Source organism: Trichoderma aggressivum (assembly GCF_033847375.1).
Source record: "Trichoderma aggressivum f. europaeum strain CBS 100526 chromosome Unknown scaffold_010, whole genome shotgun sequence".
Taxonomy (NCBI): Eukaryota; Fungi; Ascomycota; class Sordariomycetes; order Hypocreales; family Hypocreaceae; genus Trichoderma; species Trichoderma aggressivum.
Window position 1 is genome coordinate 245,027 of NW_026946376.1, and position 17,044 is coordinate 262,070.

Below are 17,044 nucleotides of genomic sequence, written 5' to 3' on the forward strand. Positions count from 1 at the left end.
AAATAGAACTGCTTTCTTCGAAGTTTACAAGTCTTCTTAACAGTTAGAAGTTGAGCTGCGCAAGCCTTTTACACCTCTATAATGGCAGATCTCAACTTCTATCCAAATGACGAGGGCATATCCCGGAATACGACCCATATACAGCTGATGGAAGAGCTGTGTAACTATTTCTTAATAACGCAGAAATTATCCGTATCATCAAAAATTGTCGACATAGCAGACGAGGACGAACTCGCATATATGCGAAATGCCGCGAGGCCAGGCGCACAAGCATTACCACTGAACCAGGTTCTTAGTGATATGACCAAGATCATGTCTCATCGAATAGCAATGGATCACCCAAGATTTTTCGGCTTCATTCCTTCTCCGGTCGACGAAAACTCGTTTCTAGGAAGCATGTTCACTACCATGTATAACGTCGGTGCTGGTAGCTGGTATCAAAGCTCAGGCGCCAGCACCGTGGAAGATTCCCTCATCAAATGGTTGGCCGAACAAGCTGGGCTTCCATCATCATCTGGCGGCATTTTTGTGTCTGGGGGCTCAGTGGCCAATTTGACGGCCGTGGTCACCGCCCGCGATGCCAAGCTGCAATTCGAACAGAGGCCAAAGGCAGTCATTTACATGTCTGAGCAAACGCATTCTTCCATGACAAAAGGCATAGTCGTGGCAGGCTTTCACCGGAACCAGATCCGTCGTGTGCAGTGCGACTCGAGTTACCGGATAAAACCATTGAGTCTTCGGCAGCAGATTGAAAGCGATAGGAAGAATGGCTTGATACCATTCATGATTGCGGCAACTTGCGGCCTGACCAACACCGGGGGCATAGACGATTTGAACGCGCTCGCTGATATAGCCGAATCCGAAGACTTGTGGCTTCACGTCGATGGCGCATATGGAGCATCTATACTTCTTTCAAAGACACATAAGCATTGTGACGACGGCATTGGTCGCGCGGATAGCGTAACGTGGGACGCTCACAAGTGGCTCTTCCAAGTATACGATTGCGGCCTGGTACTCGTCCGAGACAAGCGCAACCTTGTCGAAAGCTTCGCGACAGGTGCCTCATATATCCGAGATGCTGATGAAGCCTCGTCAGAAAAGGTCAACTTTTGGAATCGGGGCATTGAGATGTCTCGACCTGCGCGAGGCATGAAGCTCTGGTTTACCCTTCAAAGGTTAGGCCTCGACAGGGTCAGTGATATGATTGACCACGGAGTCGATCTCGCAGAATTCGCCGAATTGGTATTCCGAGGTTTCGAAAATTGGGAGATTCTCTCACCAGCCCAGCTCGGAATCCTCAATTTTCGGTATGTCCCGCCCACATCACATCCTCTCGCTGAGGGCGTGGATTTCGATCTGTTTTGCGATAAAGCGAATGCAGAGATATCGAGATTGGCGGTAGAGCGGAATATTGCAGCACCTCTAACGACAAGAATTACAAAGGTCCTGAACTTGCGAATGTGCACCGTCTCACCTCAGTTGAGCAGGGATCAGCTTTTTGAGGTGATGCAAAGTCTGGATTCGATTGCAAAGGAAGTTTCGGCCTCGTTTGTGAAGAAGAGAATTTTGAAGATTTGAAGTGGTTACTCATTGTACACTTTCCTCTCTTGTGTGTGTAAGGTAGTTGGACAAAATAGGTTCCATTGGCTTCCACCTTTTGGTAAGGTCAAGAGCGCGGGCATACAAAGTATTGCTGTTTGACAAAGAAAGCAAACTTACAAAGGATAGACAGTTGAATACATTTATAAAAGTGACCTGATATTTCTCGACCGTGAAGCTTCTTTTCCTGCTGCTACGGCATCAAATGAAGAAAGATTCTCGAAGCTGTAGGGTGGTAAAAGGGAGCTCGACGGCTTATGTCATGATGCATCGAGTAACTCCAACATAGCAGCGACTCATCATGCTCTCGTGTAGGTTCATATTCCACCATGATTGCAAAACCACCAAACGAGACAAACAATATAAATAAAAGATTCACTTGTATAAACCACCATCTATTCCCTTTAAATAATACCTCGTTGCGTTTGCAGACCTGGTAATCCCCCAAGTACCGGTACCAGCTCCCCCCCGCCACTGCCACACCCCGCCATCAAGTACCTCTACCAGCTCCCCTTAGTACTGACTGACAGCTCTCCCACCCCCGAGTCCCCCACCAAAGTGACGAAACGATGCGCTCAGCTCCGCCAGAGCTCGGCAATCCGAAAGCAAAGCTCCATTTAGCCCGAAGACTCCGGATTCTTCTTACTTACACACTTCCCTGCGAATAGCTGCGATAGACCACCAGCAACAGAGCCATCATGTCCTCCTCCCTCCTCCGCACGACGCCTCTCCTGCGCGCCGGCCTTCGCGCCCGTGCCGCAAAGCCTCTCGCCGCCATGGCCACCACAAGCTTCACCCGCGGCAAGGCCACTCTCCCCGATCTGCCGTGTAAGTCCTCGAGTTTATAAAGCAGAAACAAGAGCAAAAAAAAAACGACGTCGCTGCTCCGGAATCGTGCAGAGCAGCAGAGCTGACAGCACATTGCGATCCAGACGACTACGGCGCGCTCGAGCCCTACATCTCCGGCCAGATCATGGAGCTTCACCACTCCAAGCACCACCAGACCTACGTCAACGGCTTCAACGCCGCCGTCGAGGCCCTCGCCGAGGCTGAGGCCAAGGGCGACTCCAAGGCTGCCGCTTCTCAGGCCCCTCTGCTCAACTTCCACGGCGGTGGTCACGTCAACCACTCCCTCTTCTGGGAGAACCTCGCCCCCAACGGCAAGGGCGGTGGTGGTGAGCCCGAGGGCAAGCTCCTGGTATGACTCGACTCACTTCCCTTTGTAGCTCTCTTCTTTCTTCACGCGAAGCGTTTCACTTACGCTTATATGTGAATGTACAGACTGCCATCAACCAGGACTTTGGCTCCTTTGAGAACCTCAAGAAGCAGACCAACGCTGCCCTCGCCGGCATCCAGGGCTCCGGCTGGGCCTGGATCGTCAAGGACAAGGCCTCCGGCAACCTCACCCTCGTCACCCGCGCCAACCAGGACCCTGTCACCGGCAACTTTGAGCCGCTGCTGGGCATCGACGCCTGGGAGCACGCTTACTACCTCCAGTACCAGAACCGCAAGGCTGAGTACTTCAGCGCCATCTGGGATGTTATCAACTGGGGAACCGTTGCCAAGCGATTCGGACAGTAGACGTTCGCATCCGAGTCTGCACTGAACAACTTGTAAAATAAACTAGCATTGTAGCATATTCCACATGGTTACAAGTCTGCAATATCTGTTAGTAGGATTAAATGACCAAATAGTATCTATCCCAAGACAACACAGTTTGCTGTTTTTGTCAAAACACTCTGTTCAGAATTCACCACGTCCATTGCTGATTTGCTACGGCTAGCCGAGGGAGCAATGATACACGCAACGTAACCTAAGCTCCAAGTATAAATATATTGATGCATTGCATGAACTTGACGACGTTTGGATCCCACGCGATGCGCGCTCATCCCCCTCGTCGGTATATATATGCGATTCTGCGAAACAGGCGAACAACGACGTCTTTTTGCACATGCATTTGATGGATCTCAATCCATAGCACACATATATGAGAGACAAATAAACATGACCAAAAAACCGATATACTCGTACAGAGAGCCATGGAAAATTCCAGGCGGCCTTCTCAAGCAAATTCACTGTCTTTGGCATCTGGCAATGCCCTGATACGCCACAAGTTCCCCCGGATACGTTTCCGCAAAAATGTCGCGAGCATAGTCGTACCAGTCTTGGTTTTCCGGAGCAGTGCGAGCCTCAAAGAACTTGACGTATTCCCACCACTCCGGATACCAACCTCCACTGTCCCAGCCGAGAATGCACACAATCTTGCTGTTCTGAACAATGATATTCTTTGGGCTCAGCTCGCCATGAGTGAAGCGGATACTGTAATCAAACCGAAACTGAGAGGTCAAGGCCTCGGCGACGTGTGTCGGAACAGACGGGACAAACGACGCTGCCAGAAAAGCAATGAATTGACGGCATGTGGGCTTGGCGCGGACCGCCCAATAAGTATTCTGGACATGCTGGTCCAGTATCAGAGAGTAGGGACCAGAAGAGGCAGATCCCAGCACGGTCCCTTCGTTTGAGATGGCCGGTTTGGTGCGAGTTGGATTCATGCCACTTCGCATATTGTTGAGAATGTGACGCAGTTGGCGGGCATAGGCATACTTTGCCTCGGGCGTGAGATCGCACCAAGCGTTTTCTAGAAGCTCTCCTTGAACGACCCGCTCTATGCTCCCTTCCGCTTGGTTCGGAAGTGGCAGCTGTAGAACAGGGAGATCTAGATGGTCTTGGATCACGTTTCCCAGGAGCAGCCCTGCGTTTGAAATTGAACGATACTGGGTCGAAATCGACTGGCTGCCGCCACCGCACCTTGACTTGAGCGTCAACAGGAGGCAGCGTGGCGTAAGCAGGCTTTCCAAGTACATGGTGTGCTCATTTGGTCCCGGTTCTATGAGGCAGGTGAGCATTCTTCAGTCACGATGGCGATGACGCATCCACTTACGAGGCGGCAATGAAGGAGGACTCGAGCACCATTGCTGCTCTGAATCGTCCAGATGATCGCGGGGCCTCTTGACACCCGCAATCACCGAGGGAAGATTCCTTGGGAGGTGCAAAAGCGATCGGGATCCTCCATTTTGCGATGGAGGAAGCTCATTCTTAATGCTTGCAGGCTTCTGAGAGGTAGCCGCGCCCAGTTTGAGGGCGTTGCTACCCGTCTTGAGAGGCCCAACCGCGCTTTTGGTCGGCATTTCTGGAGAGCATGGCAGCAGCAACCGCAGGGCACGCTCTGGGTTCAAGCCCTCCATTATGCTGAGGGGATCGTTCTTATCGCCGTCGAAGATGGGAGAAAGGCGGAGGCTGTCCGCTATCGTTTCCGCCATCGTGTCTGCCATTTCTCGAGTCTCGGGAGACCTGAATATGTTAGTGTCCAGAAGGAGGGGACGATGCGGCAGATGGCGACTCAGTCAGATGGCAAGTTTCCGCTACCTGAATGATTCGAATCGTTGACTCTGTTCGTGGAAGATTGGAGAAGGAGGATGGCTTGACAAAATGCACAGATGGAAAAAGAAAAACGACGATGTTGTGAAGATGAAGCAGCAGAACAGCCTCTTTTCGCTTGGATGAAACCAAGTGGTGCTTGTTGGCAGAAGATGAAGTCTCGATGACCAAGGAGAAAAACTCAAGAAGAATAAAAATCCATGCGGAATGAATTTCTGTTTATTCCATGTCCTTTGTTTGGCTTTGGCTGGGCAACGGTTTGGAGGAAAGAGCAGACCATGGCCGGCTGGCGGCCAGTTGCCTTGGACTGACTTGCAAAACGTCAATGCGGCACGAGGCAGAGGTACATGCGCCTGAATGCAGCATGTTAACGTTTGTATTGATCTTTTGCTGTGTGCTTTAACAAATATGATTGAAATGGTTGGTAATGATTGAATTCTGAGTTGAACGACACTTGGCGATGTGTTGAGTAGCGCTCTTAGTACTGGGAATGCCCTTGATTCTACGGGAGCGGCCACAAGTGTTATGGCGGTTACTTGCAGCAGTATGAGCAATGAGTATAGTGAAAAGAGGACCAGTGAATCAATACAAATACACTACCTACCCATCCAATACTACATTTGCTGACATGAATGCTGACCAGTGAATGAAGTCTAAATTTTAAGATGAATGAATGAGATGGTGCTGATATGCTCTCATTATCTTTGGTGGTTGATACAGTGTAAGCGCGGTGAATTGCGTGCGTTAGACGACGAAGAAAAATATCAACAGTCGCGACAAACAACCAACTGCCGTATCTCACCTAGGTATGAAACTATACCATGCACATGCATCCATGGTATTATCATGTTACTGCATCATCTCAAACAAACTGGACACTTGTAGTGCTCTAGAATTGCGGATATTGCATGTATTTACAGCCTCAAACTCAACAACCAAATCGCACAATTACATGCGCTTACCAATGAATACATAAGGCACATGTGTATTGTTGTACCAATGACTCCGTACATGACATCCGACCATAAAAAGATATCCCATATTATCAGATCTAACTCCCCGTTCTGATTTGCTACAGATAACAATCCTCGCAAACAAGGGTTGCCTGGGCCAATCGTATCGGCTGTCATCATCCGAGCCGCTTGCGCTGAATAAGTCTGGTGTCAGACCGGGAACGCGTAATGCCAGCGAATCCTCCTGGCCGTGACTGAAATCCCCAAAATGAGTCGTTCGTTACACATGCGTTGCACAAGATGGCTTCCATCGCAATCAGCATGAAGCTCATCGCCTTGCTGGCTTCGGTGGCGGCGGCCCAAGTCCAGACATCAACATCACCAATCCGCCCAAGCCATGACAGCGCAAAGGCTAATGCCAACCACATCTTCAACGCGATTCACTCTGCCGGCCGTCAATGGGGATCTTCCTTGAACCACAACGGCTTCGGCTTCATCCCCGTTGTCGTTCCAGCGGGAACCTTGCTGTACCATGGAGGCTACTCCGAGGACCCTCCTGATCGCTTCGAATGGCTGGCTTTCGAAGTTGAACATGCGGAAAACTTCGTCAGAGTACCAAACAGGGGCCGTGTAGGCGGTCCTTGTGGGGATGAACGGCCCCCTCCGCCATCTTCTGACCAGAAACCTCTTGACCAGCCGGAAACAGGTCCCGGCGACTGTGAAGAGGGGAGAGTGAGAGGCTATCTACAGACCTATCAGACAACTCGAGACGTGCGGCTGCTCTATCTCGATGGCACATCGGCAGGGAAGAGTCCTATGGGAACCCTAGACTCGCAAGACGAAGTGCTTTGTCCCGGCAACGATTCGCACCGGGATTTCGGAGGCGAAATGTATCGCGCAAAATGCCTTTGTGATCTAGTGACCGAATGGGGATGGGATGGAATCATGCGCATGGAGATTGGCTTCGAAGCCATATACTGCAACTTCAGCGCCGGCTTGCATCATGAGTCCTCAGTGCGAACAGTTATCCCAGAAGACAGATTGAAACCTGACGGCTACTTGATACCTTATCTGTGGTCGAGAGCAGCCGCCGAACGATATGATGACATTGGAGGCGATCGAGTTCAGATGGACTTTTCGTCCATGATATCTGGCTTCTTCTTCCCCATCAACGTCTCTAATACAGACCCAGACCGACCGGACCTTATTAGACTGGGAGCTGCGAAGCGAGAGCATCTGCAAGATATCAGGACTTACATACAGAGCGTCGTTGTGGAACCTAAAAAGTTCAATGTCAACTGGCAAGCGGTTGTAGACATGATCGTCTCTCGTTTCAGCAAGAGATTGGCAGCAATGGCTTCGACGAGCGTATCGACGGATTTATTCATCGGCGAGTTGGAAGGTGCAATAATGACCTATCTTGAAGCCCCAAGACTTCCAGGCGATATCACATTGGCAGAGGAGGAGGATGGCAAGAATAGAACGGCTGAGGCTGTCGATCGCTGTGCTTCACACTACCTGAAACCGGCTCTGTTGGCACAAAAGGACTGGACGCTGTCAGACTCCTTGATTCACACTGCTCTCGGAGTCGTAATGCAGCGCATCTGCGCTGACCTCTATCTCATCAGATCAATCCTCGTCCAGGCGTCACCAGATGCGGAACCCGATGCGTACTTCATTAAGAAAGGCGTACAAAATGCCGATATGGAGAAAGCAGCGAATCAATCCCGCGCCATTGTACGCAATCTCCTAGAAGATCTTGCTTGGACTACATGGAAGAAACCGCAGCTGTGTGATGTAGATCAGATCCTCCTCACCGCAATGTGGCCGTTTGGAGACAGCATCGACCATTTCAACCCCGGCTGCGTCGCCGTTCAAAATGTCACAGCGCGCCGGAGAAACTATTGGACTCCCCATGAGCGAAGGCCGTTTACCTTTGAATGAGACCGAGCGTTTACGTATAATTTCATATTATCTTGTTCAGAATCGCGAGATTGGATATGACGAAACACGAGGATTTACTATATTTACAACTACATGAATTTAATGCCATGCTATTTCGTTAAGCCACCTCTCTCAACTATGTGCCAAACTAAGCCTTGACTCCAAGCAACTTCTCGCTAACTTCCCAAATCCTCTTTGCAGCAGTCTCGTCGTAGGTATGACCAGGGTGTCCCCTCCAATCCGGCGCATCTGACTTCTCCATGGGGACTGAAACACTACAATCCTCCAGGTACTTTCCTCTGACCTCGGGAGCCAAGACATCATCGCTGATCGCCGCCCACACTTGCGTCGCAGCGCCCTGCGTGTTGTTCTTGAAAAGCTTAGCAGGCCAAACGCTCATGAAGCCGTCAATGGCCTCCTTGGAGTATCCAGAGTTATCCATAAAGGCCGACTCCACGATGCCACCAGGGTGGACACTCCAGGCAAAGAGGTTCTGGGCTCCGTAGCGACGGTCAATCTCCGTGGCCGTGTAGATGCTCGCCGTCTTGGCCTGGGCATAGGCGGGTGTGGAAGGGTATTCCCCCTTTTCAAAGTTGAGGTCGTCCCAGTTGATGTTTCCGAAGCGGTGCCCGTAGCTGGTGACGTTGACCACACGGCTGGGGTTGGAGGCTGATGCGCTTGCAAGCAGAGCATCCTTGAGAAGGGCGAAAAGGAGGAAAGGGCCCAGATGGTTGACGGCGAGCTGCTGCTCGAAGCCGTCAGCGGTGACCTTGCGCTCAACGAGGACACCGCCGGCGTTGTTGAGCAGGACATTGAGCTTGCCGCCGGACTGCTTCAGGAACTCGGCAGCAAAGGCCTTGATGCTGGCATTTGACGACAGGTCAAGCTCGAGGAAGTGGACGTTGGGAAGGTCGGCGATAGTCGGGAGGGCGGCCCTGGCCTTGGCGTTGCTTCGGCCAGCGAGGTAGAGAGTGGCTCCAGTGGGAGCGAGGGCTACGGCACTGGCGCCGCCAATTCCGGAGGAGACGCCGGTGATGATGATGACTTGGCCTTTGAGGTCTTCCTTTCCGGCGTCCTTGATGATCTGCTCGGCAGTAGGGCGGGCATCGCCAGCTCCGGCGAGCTTGTCCCAAGCGTGAACAGCAGCGTAGCGAGACATTTGTGTATATGGAAAGATCTGTGTAAACAGTAGTTAATAGTTGATATAATGGATAATGGAATATTCGAATGGGTATTTGTTGGTTTGTTTGTTCAATGGAAGCAATGAGATATAACTCGCCTTGTCGTTCAATTCTCCTCTCTTATATCTTTTCCACCCTCATATAATCATGACATTTTCAATTCTAATCTCCGTCTCTTTCCTGCCTTCGGCTCCATCGTGCATTAAATCCGCGAAACAACATCCGCAACCTGTATGGATGTTTTGCGGACTCTCTTCAATCCCGTGGGTTCGCCTCGTCTCGGGATGGATGCATGACAAAAGGGGGGTCCACCACCGACAGTCATTCTACCAATAGGAATGCTTGAAATGCGAGCTGGCCAATGAGGTGTAACATTTGTTATATCCAGTGGGGCGATCTGAAGATTTCGTTTCGGGCGGCAATTTTGCTGCTGCTTCTGTTCTCCATAACTTTAGTTTAGCAAATGGCGGAGCTCCTCTATTTGCCCATCATGTCTCTCTCCTGATTTGTACGCTTCTCTTGTAATGCAATGATACAAGCCCTCTTCATGTGTTGGCGGCGGAGATAGACTTCAAGGTTCTTACGAGAAAGCGGAGAATGGTTGTAACTCCCCGAGTGCCTAGCAGCAGGGGTAATATGACGCAAAGAGGCGAGCTTTCCTGTGGTTGAGAGTAAAGATGTGTTTTACTCCAAAGTTGCTGTGTAGCTGTGTACATCTTTTGCTCATACCACCATGTTGCGGCAAGGCATATGACCACATGCCTTGGTCGAATGGCACCTCCTCACATTTGATGCTTATTCGCTCTGTATTTGAGGTGAATATGGCGAGAAGAAACCTAGCTACCCTAGCCCATTGTTCTTTATCAATTTATTTCATACTTGTGTCCCTGCGGGTTTCAGGGACACAGATACTAGACGTGTCCTACTCCCATATCCTCCAGGCTGCCCGCATCCTGGCCATACTTCTCGCTTCTTCAATTGCACGCCGCACTGCCAAAATATTGCCATTGCCCTTTGCCGCCTCAAGAGTCTCCCTTGTCAATCGGATTTCGTAGCCCCTTTCCTTGAATAGAGTGACTAGCACCGACTTTTCCCTGTTTCTTGCCGCTGCTACAACCACCTCGTTTGTAACCTCAAACTCGATTCCTTCTGCTTGCAGTAGGATTTTTAACGCCGGAAACTGTCCGTTTTCTGCCGCTGCGACGGCAACTCTGGGTGTGATCTGGACCCTGTCCTTCCATCTTCCAAGGAGATAGACTAGCACGGAGCGTTCTCGATTCTCGGCCGCAGCGATGACCACTTCTTCCGTAAGGCGAATCCTGTCTCCATGTCTCTCGAGAAGATACTGCAATACCGACTCATTGCCCCTCCTCGTTGCTTCCATGACTACCTTCTCTGTAATCTGTATCTCGTCTTTCTCTCTCCCAAGTAAACACCATAGTACTGAGCTGTCGTCGTTCTCCACTGCCGACAAAAGTATTTTTTCTGTAACTTGGACTTTCTCTTGGCAGAGTAAAAGGTACGTTGCTTCGATATTCTCCTTATTTATTGCCCTTAAAAGCAAAACTTCCATCGGCGGAGGAGTATACTTTTTTCGGCCCGGTGTCTGGTCAACTTTAGCTTCACTTTTGAACTTTTTCTCTGCAGCAATGACAGATTTCTCTGTGACTTCAACGTCTCTCAAGCTTGCTTGGGCCAGAAGAACGGCAAAATCTTTGTCTCCCATCAAGGGATACCGCCCAGCCATTTCTACCAAGCTGGCTACTTTGCCGAAATTCTTCGCCCCGAGAAAATGGCCATGGCTTTTGCACATTGCCACAAAGTCGGTCACCTCTCTGACGATATCTTCGCGTCTTTCCTGCAAGTTCATCCTCGTCCAGAACATTCGCCAAAACTCGCTCTCGGCTTCCCATAGATGGCCTGTTCTTCCGTACATCAAGGCAAGTTTGCTCATACACATGAGTGTTCGTCGGTCCGCTTCTCCAAAGTCTCTTGCGTAAGCATTCTTCATGCCTTGAAGAGTGTTGATTATAGTTTTGTCGTTGCTCCCCGCATCACTCATAATCAGAGCCACATTCTCCAGTCGTATTTGTTTGTCGGGATAATTTTTCGATTCGTCTTCTGCGTAAAAGTTCTCGGGTACTCGACTCGCCATCCATGATTCGTAATCTTGACTTGTTGTCTCCTCATTGGAACTATTCCAATCCCATACAAGTAGAAAATCATGTACAGAGGAACTCTCTGGCCGTTCTAGCTGCTCCAGGTCCATTTTGTCCATTCTGTCATCTGTGGGAGGAGTAAACTCAACGAGAATGATTGTAAAATTGTCATGGCGTGGTCTAATGACCATAGGTTTTGTGGCTCCAAGTAAGTGGCACACGAGGTCACCAGCCTCTATTGGCTTCCCCGCCACTTGGACGGTCCATGATGGTCCAGGGACGTCCCTTATCTTCAATCTGACGTGCTGCCTATCTCCGTGAGAATCGTCATGTGCTATTTGAATCGAGGAGACGATGCCAATAACACATCCTTTCGCGAATACTACAGCTGCCTGCTGCTGCATCCATGATTTGATGAATACCCGTTCGCCTAGTATGAATCTGACAAGTTGTGCCATAAGCTCATCCCATGGCGTTTTGTAGTTGGGCAATAACCCGTGGTTGGTCGGATCATTAGAACTCATTCCCAGCAGAGCAAATATTTTGTCATGGCGCTCAGTGGCCTCGTGCGTGTGGTACATATCTATCAGCGCGCCTAGAGGGCGTATATCTAAAGATATACCACCCAATGAATTCACGCTATACTTTGGGCGAAATATGCAGCCTCTCATAAGATACGTTACAGATCGTATATGGCTCGGGATGTCTTCATGCTTAAGAAGTGACGGTAGGCCTAAGCAAAAAGCGTATCCATCAATCCTTATAGAGCCGCACATCATGACAATGTGCTGAGCAGCAGCGACCTCTTGAAGAACCTATGATAAACATTAGTATATCTCATATCATAATAAAGTAGATACTTAGTCTACCCATATTCGTCGAAACCATGGCCGCTCCAATAGAGCTAGAACCGCCTGTTGGTCCGTATCCTTCTGGAACGATTGGCATTCTTCATCTGCTGCTAGTCGTATGCTCTTCAAAGCCTGGTCGCTATTATCGGCTGCTTCACCCAGCCACACGATGACACGATTCGCTTTGGAGTAGATCTCTGCCATATACTGAATTTGTTCTCCTCGCTCTTCGATACTCGTCTGGTCAATGCAAACTGCGTCTATCCATAATATCCGCTCAATCATTTTATCTCGGAGACGTAAGAGTACCTCATAGAGGTTTGCGGTGATTGGCAGGCTCTTTTCATCAATATAGAGGATATGCGGTCTTTGTGAGCTCCCCCACACATATGATAACGCCTCGTACATATGTGGTCCATCGCCCAACTCCAACATAGGATAATCGAAGAGCTGAGAATGGAGAGGGGCATTCTCATTCCGGTCCGGTAGCAGACGAAGCAACCGAATATGCCGATGGCCTAATAATGGTGAATAACGATACGCATTTTGAACATCTTCATGATGCTCATTCGTCGAGTTCGGTGATAATGAATTATGATTGGTAGATGCTATCTCAGCGTCGGGCTGTGTGGCTGCTGGTAGAGGCGTAGCAGGAGGAGAAAAGCCAAACCGGTTCCTCTCGCTACCTTGCACGACAGGCATCTTTTTGTTGTTCAATAGAGCCTAACAGGTTAAACTATGAGCGTGCGTTTAATTGGCGCACGAGAAAACGTTTAACTAACGGCAAAACTTATAACAAGAGGGAATATATGATCTTGTGTTACGCTTCAATTGTTTTGTCTTGTGACTCCGCACCGCGATTGGGCATTAAAGGATTTTGCCCTGGTTTAGCCTCCAAATAGCAACAGGCAACAAGGCGTTCTCAAGTCTGCAACGTCTGACATGCCCGAATACGTCGACTTGGCGCCGATGCAACCTGAGAGTTGCAGAATAAATTAGTAATCATGGGTGGCAACAACTTATGTAGGTAGTAATGATGAGAGTAATCTGAAAATCCAAATCATCAGAGGTAAGTAGAGCAGCCCTTGCATGTTTAGAAGAGCCAGTGGGATTTATACTGGAGACGGCTGCAGGAAAATGGATGGGGTTTCTTCTCTGTCAAAAGTACGAATCCGCCAATTTGCAATTGTAGGGTGCAAGCGTGTCCACTCTTCTGTTACGGAAAATAAGCTTTCCATTCAGACTCGTCTCTCCTGTGTAACAACACCTCTTATTGCCAAATACAGCGCGGGGATGCAAGATCGGTTGGTTCAGAAGTCTTTGTTGGGTGATCGGGTAGAAACCACAACTCGCGGGCCGTTATTTACAAACAGGGGTTAATGAATTACTCCGAAACGTCCCTGTAATACTGGTCCCGAGAAATCCACTGTGCCCTCGTCATCATCTCGCGAACCAGCGAGCCCTCTCCGCTCGGCCACGTCTGCTGAATAAACGCCGACATAAGTTCCATACCATTGAGCAGCGCACCGCTGGACCAAAGTTTGCCGTCATTAACCCGGCGCTGGTCAACCCAGTTGGTTTCCGGAGCTATTTTTCTCAGGGTTTCGAGATGGAAGCGCGGCGCCGTTGCCGTCTCGCCGTCGAAGATGCCAGCTTTAAGAGGCGCCTGCATCCCTCCGCAGACAGTGATGAAGGCAGAAGAATCAGCGTAGCACTTTTTCATGAAGGCCTTCTCAGAGTCGCTGGGCTCATCTATCCATACGGCGCCCATGATGGCAATGTCCAGTGGTGGGCATGTCGTGAACGAGTTCTGCATATTTTAGTTAGATTGGTTTAAGAAAGGCAGTACGGTACGGCTACTGTTGGGACTACACTGAGGTTGCTGGACAGCAGACCTGGTGTCTTGCCTGTTTCAGAAACCCAGTGAAAGTCAAAATCGACAGATTGACGCTTTAATTCGGGAGGCATGATGAAATCGGGCATGTGTTTTAAGAAAGAGGTGCTGATGGCGTTGAGAAGGTCAACCGGTCCAACGTCGAGCAGTTCGGTAACCCTTGGCAAGTTTGGCTATTGTGATGCACTAATACGAGGATATGATTTGCTTACCATCCGAGCAGAGTTACACCGACGTGGATGGGTCGCCCAGGGTTAGCAAAGTCAAGAGGTTGGGACATTGTGTATTGACAAGAGAAGAAGAGTGACGAGTAGATGAGTTGCTTTTGAATAAGCGATGATGATGTTCCCTTTTTTCTTTTTATCCCCTATATACTCATCTTAGAACTTTACGGCTCTGGCAATGTATGGTGTAGATATATCCGAGAGGCATCGGCTTGGATTCGTCTCGGTAATTGAACATGTCACATCATATCACCTCCATCAAAACGATAGAGTGTATCAACTGCCGTGCTGGTTCTTTTGAGCAAGTTTTTATTGGAATTGAGCAGTTTGACTGGGATCTTTAAGCCCCACCTATATAGTCAATACCGAAGAAGGTCGGTGTTAATGCGATAGTTCTCGATTCTGCCACCAATGTATTTCAAGCGACGCAATATTGAGACTTTAGACTCATAATGATTGAATTATGTGGAAGTGATCTGACAAATAGTGTGCTTGATCCATTGGGCTCCACAGAATTGGAAATATTCACAGGCTCTAGTTTCGATCCATGGAATATATATACTACCCAACCGTTCCATTTGATAGACGCAGAACTCCATCAACACTCTTATTTCAAAAAGTTTGCTATTCAGAATCCCAAAGTATTAAAAGAAATCTTCTTATCAAAATGTCTCCCATTGTTTTTGGTTCCCTCTGCTACCAGTATCAAGCCTCTGATGTCATTGCTCCATTTGACATGATCGCAGGTGGTACCAAGCAGTTAATGGAAGCTATCAAGACTTATTCACCAGACGTTTCCGATGAAGCAATCAAGAACGGCCCGGAATTTGTCTTTCATCACATTGCCCTTTCTCGCGACCTCGTGGACCTGACCGCCGGCATAACTATAAAGCCTACATGCACTGTCGATGACTGCCCTGAGCTGGACATCCTTCTCCTTGGAGGCCCAAATCCCGTCACTTTCGATCTTGACCCTCGATACGCCGAATTCATTCGCAGACACGTCGCTTCAGGAAAGATACTCTTTACCAACTGCACCGGTGCCTTTGTTGCCGCCATGACGGGTGTATTAGACGGCAAAAACGCTACGTGCAACCACATTGAGTATGAGTGGGTTAAGCAAAAGTACCCCAAGGTGAATTGGTCAAAGGACAAGAAGTGGGTTATCGATGGAAACCTTTGGACAGGGTCTGGCCCTGTGGCGGGCATGGATATGATGATTCACTGGTTGCGCGAGAAATATGGGGAGGAATCGTTTAAATGGGCGGCTCTGAATCTTGACTTTGAGCCTCGGGACATTGACGGAGTTAACGTGGTTCCTTTCCGATATGGCCCGGATGGAAAACAGTTGTTTACCTTTGTTCATCACTATTACAGCTCCTACTAAGTGTCTACTGAGACGAGGTTGAATGGCTAGCCAAGCTTCACTAACTCAATATAAATTTCCATGCCACGTGTTTCGTCGGCGTTAAACCACCTCTTTATCAGATAATTCCGAGAAAGAAGTAAAGCAGGCATTGTATTAATTACGTACATTTCCCTACAGAGAATGGGTCTGCCGCTGCCTTGTCTCTTAGAGTCCCTCACTTAGTAGTTTTAAGGTGTGAGCTCTCCTTGGTTCTAGGCTGAATTGGAACTTATTGGGCTGTACGTTGAAGCCATTTGTATAATCGTACAGCGGGACTTTCACATCCCTCAGTTTTGCAACTGTACAGCCCCACCCAATACGAGCAACTACAATATTTAAGCTTCGTTCTGCAATACTTTGACCTGGACAAATCCGCCTGCCAAATCCGAAGGCACTGAAATTCTGAAGATTTGGAAACTGAGTTAACGGTTCACGGTAAGTCGGCCAGGAAGGCTCCAGCCAGCGTTCGGGGCGGAAATTCTCTGGGTCAGGATAAAGAGAAGGGTCTCGATGGATTGCCCACTGATTTGGGTGAATACACGTTCCTGCTTGAAGGAAAACGCCTTGATAGATGTCATCTTTGACGAGTTGATGTGGTAAGCCACCGGCGGTGACTGGTCTCCATCGTAATGTTTCTTTAACAATGGCTCGTGTTATCGGAAGGCGTGGTATATCGCTCGAACCACTTCTCATAGTTGTTTGGATCTGCCAAGAGGTCTTTCAGCAAACGAGAGGATTCAAGAAGCTGAACAGGCTCGTATGCTGAAGCAACTGTTTCTGACGTAAAGCTATGCATCAATTTCCGTCCCCTGCGCCAGAGATCATTATATGGGAGCAAAACAGGGCGCAAGTTGCGACTGAGAATTTCGCCGCCCATAGGAAAATATGGTCGACTGGAATAAATGTTGCCTCGCCCTCGAAGGAGATCGTTGGCGATTTTCTCTGTAGATACAATAACGTGGCGATTGCCTGCAAGAGAAAGACTATAAAGAGGACCATACTGGTCTGCCCATTCCTTGAATTTTATCCAAGAATGCGTAGGGGGCACCTGAAGCATATTCCCCAGAATTGGAATGCCTGTGGATTGCACCTTAGCACAAAATGTGGATGTAAACATGTGCTCCTGAGCGTCAGAGTCATACCTTTGGGACCAGGGGGCACTTGTATAGCCGGAGGGACCTGTGGGTTAAAAATTAAATGATTTAAAAGATATCAGAAAATGAATGTGAACAGAGTGACTGTGGAAAAGAGTACAACTATAGAACCAATGGAAGTCATCGGCATGAGCTGAAATATGTCAATTAGGGGGACTCTAGAGATTCGTCTCATGAATACTACAGAACATCGAGATTCAATTACCAAAAGTCTCTTTAATATCTTTTCCAACCTCGGC

The 17,044-nt window shown here is 49.0% G+C and overlaps 8 protein-coding genes across 8 annotated transcripts; 4 read left to right on the forward strand and 4 right to left on the reverse strand.

Moving 5' to 3' along the window:
• Positions 1-81: 81 nt before the first annotated feature.
• On the forward strand, positions 82-1,578 carry Triagg1_3461 (uncharacterized protein; the record flags this gene model as incomplete). Its single annotated transcript, XM_062897756.1, has 1 exon — positions 82-1,578. One exon carries the CDS (start codon positions 82-84, stop codon positions 1,576-1,578), a length of 1,497 nt encoding a protein of 498 aa, XP_062757450.1.
• A 719-nt stretch (positions 1,579-2,297) lies between these two features.
• Positions 2,298-3,180, forward strand: Triagg1_3462 (uncharacterized protein; the record flags this gene model as incomplete). Its single annotated transcript, XM_062897757.1, has 3 exons — positions 2,298-2,427; positions 2,532-2,797; positions 2,881-3,180. The coding sequence occupies 3 exons, from the start codon at positions 2,298-2,300 to the stop codon at positions 3,178-3,180; spliced, it is 696 nt and encodes a 231-aa protein (XP_062757451.1).
• Positions 3,181-3,671: 491 nt separating this feature from the next.
• On the reverse strand, positions 3,672-4,931 carry Triagg1_3463 (uncharacterized protein; the record flags this gene model as incomplete). Its single annotated transcript, XM_062897758.1, has 2 exons — positions 3,672-4,486; positions 4,541-4,931. The coding sequence occupies 2 exons, from the start codon at positions 4,929-4,931 to the stop codon at positions 3,672-3,674; spliced, it is 1,206 nt and encodes a 401-aa protein (XP_062757452.1).
• A 1,359-nt stretch (positions 4,932-6,290) lies between these two features.
• Positions 6,291-7,934, forward strand: Triagg1_3464 (uncharacterized protein; the record flags this gene model as incomplete). Its single annotated transcript, XM_062897759.1, has 1 exon — positions 6,291-7,934. The coding sequence occupies one exon, from the start codon at positions 6,291-6,293 to the stop codon at positions 7,932-7,934; it is 1,644 nt and encodes a 547-aa protein (XP_062757453.1).
• Positions 7,935-8,082: 148 nt separating this feature from the next.
• On the reverse strand, positions 8,083-9,093 carry Triagg1_3465 (uncharacterized protein; the record flags this gene model as incomplete). Its single annotated transcript, XM_062897760.1, has 1 exon — positions 8,083-9,093. One exon carries the CDS (start codon positions 9,091-9,093, stop codon positions 8,083-8,085), a length of 1,011 nt encoding a protein of 336 aa, XP_062757454.1.
• A 944-nt stretch (positions 9,094-10,037) lies between these two features.
• Positions 10,038-12,827, reverse strand: Triagg1_3466 (uncharacterized protein; the record flags this gene model as incomplete). Its single annotated transcript, XM_062897761.1, has 2 exons — positions 10,038-12,089; positions 12,144-12,827. The coding sequence occupies 2 exons, from the start codon at positions 12,825-12,827 to the stop codon at positions 10,038-10,040; spliced, it is 2,736 nt and encodes a 911-aa protein (XP_062757455.1).
• A 682-nt stretch (positions 12,828-13,509) lies between these two features.
• Positions 13,510-14,299, reverse strand: Triagg1_3467 (uncharacterized protein; the record flags this gene model as incomplete). The annotated part of the gene is made up of 3 exons (XM_062897762.1): positions 13,510-13,935; positions 13,986-14,178; positions 14,232-14,299. The coding sequence occupies 3 exons, from the start codon at positions 14,297-14,299 to the stop codon at positions 13,510-13,512; spliced, it is 687 nt and encodes a 228-aa protein (XP_062757456.1).
• A 611-nt stretch (positions 14,300-14,910) lies between these two features.
• On the forward strand, positions 14,911-15,630 carry Triagg1_3468 (uncharacterized protein; the record flags this gene model as incomplete). Its single annotated transcript, XM_062897763.1, has 1 exon — positions 14,911-15,630. The coding sequence occupies one exon, from the start codon at positions 14,911-14,913 to the stop codon at positions 15,628-15,630; it is 720 nt and encodes a 239-aa protein (XP_062757457.1).
• Between the last annotated feature and the right edge of the window lie 1,414 nt (positions 15,631-17,044).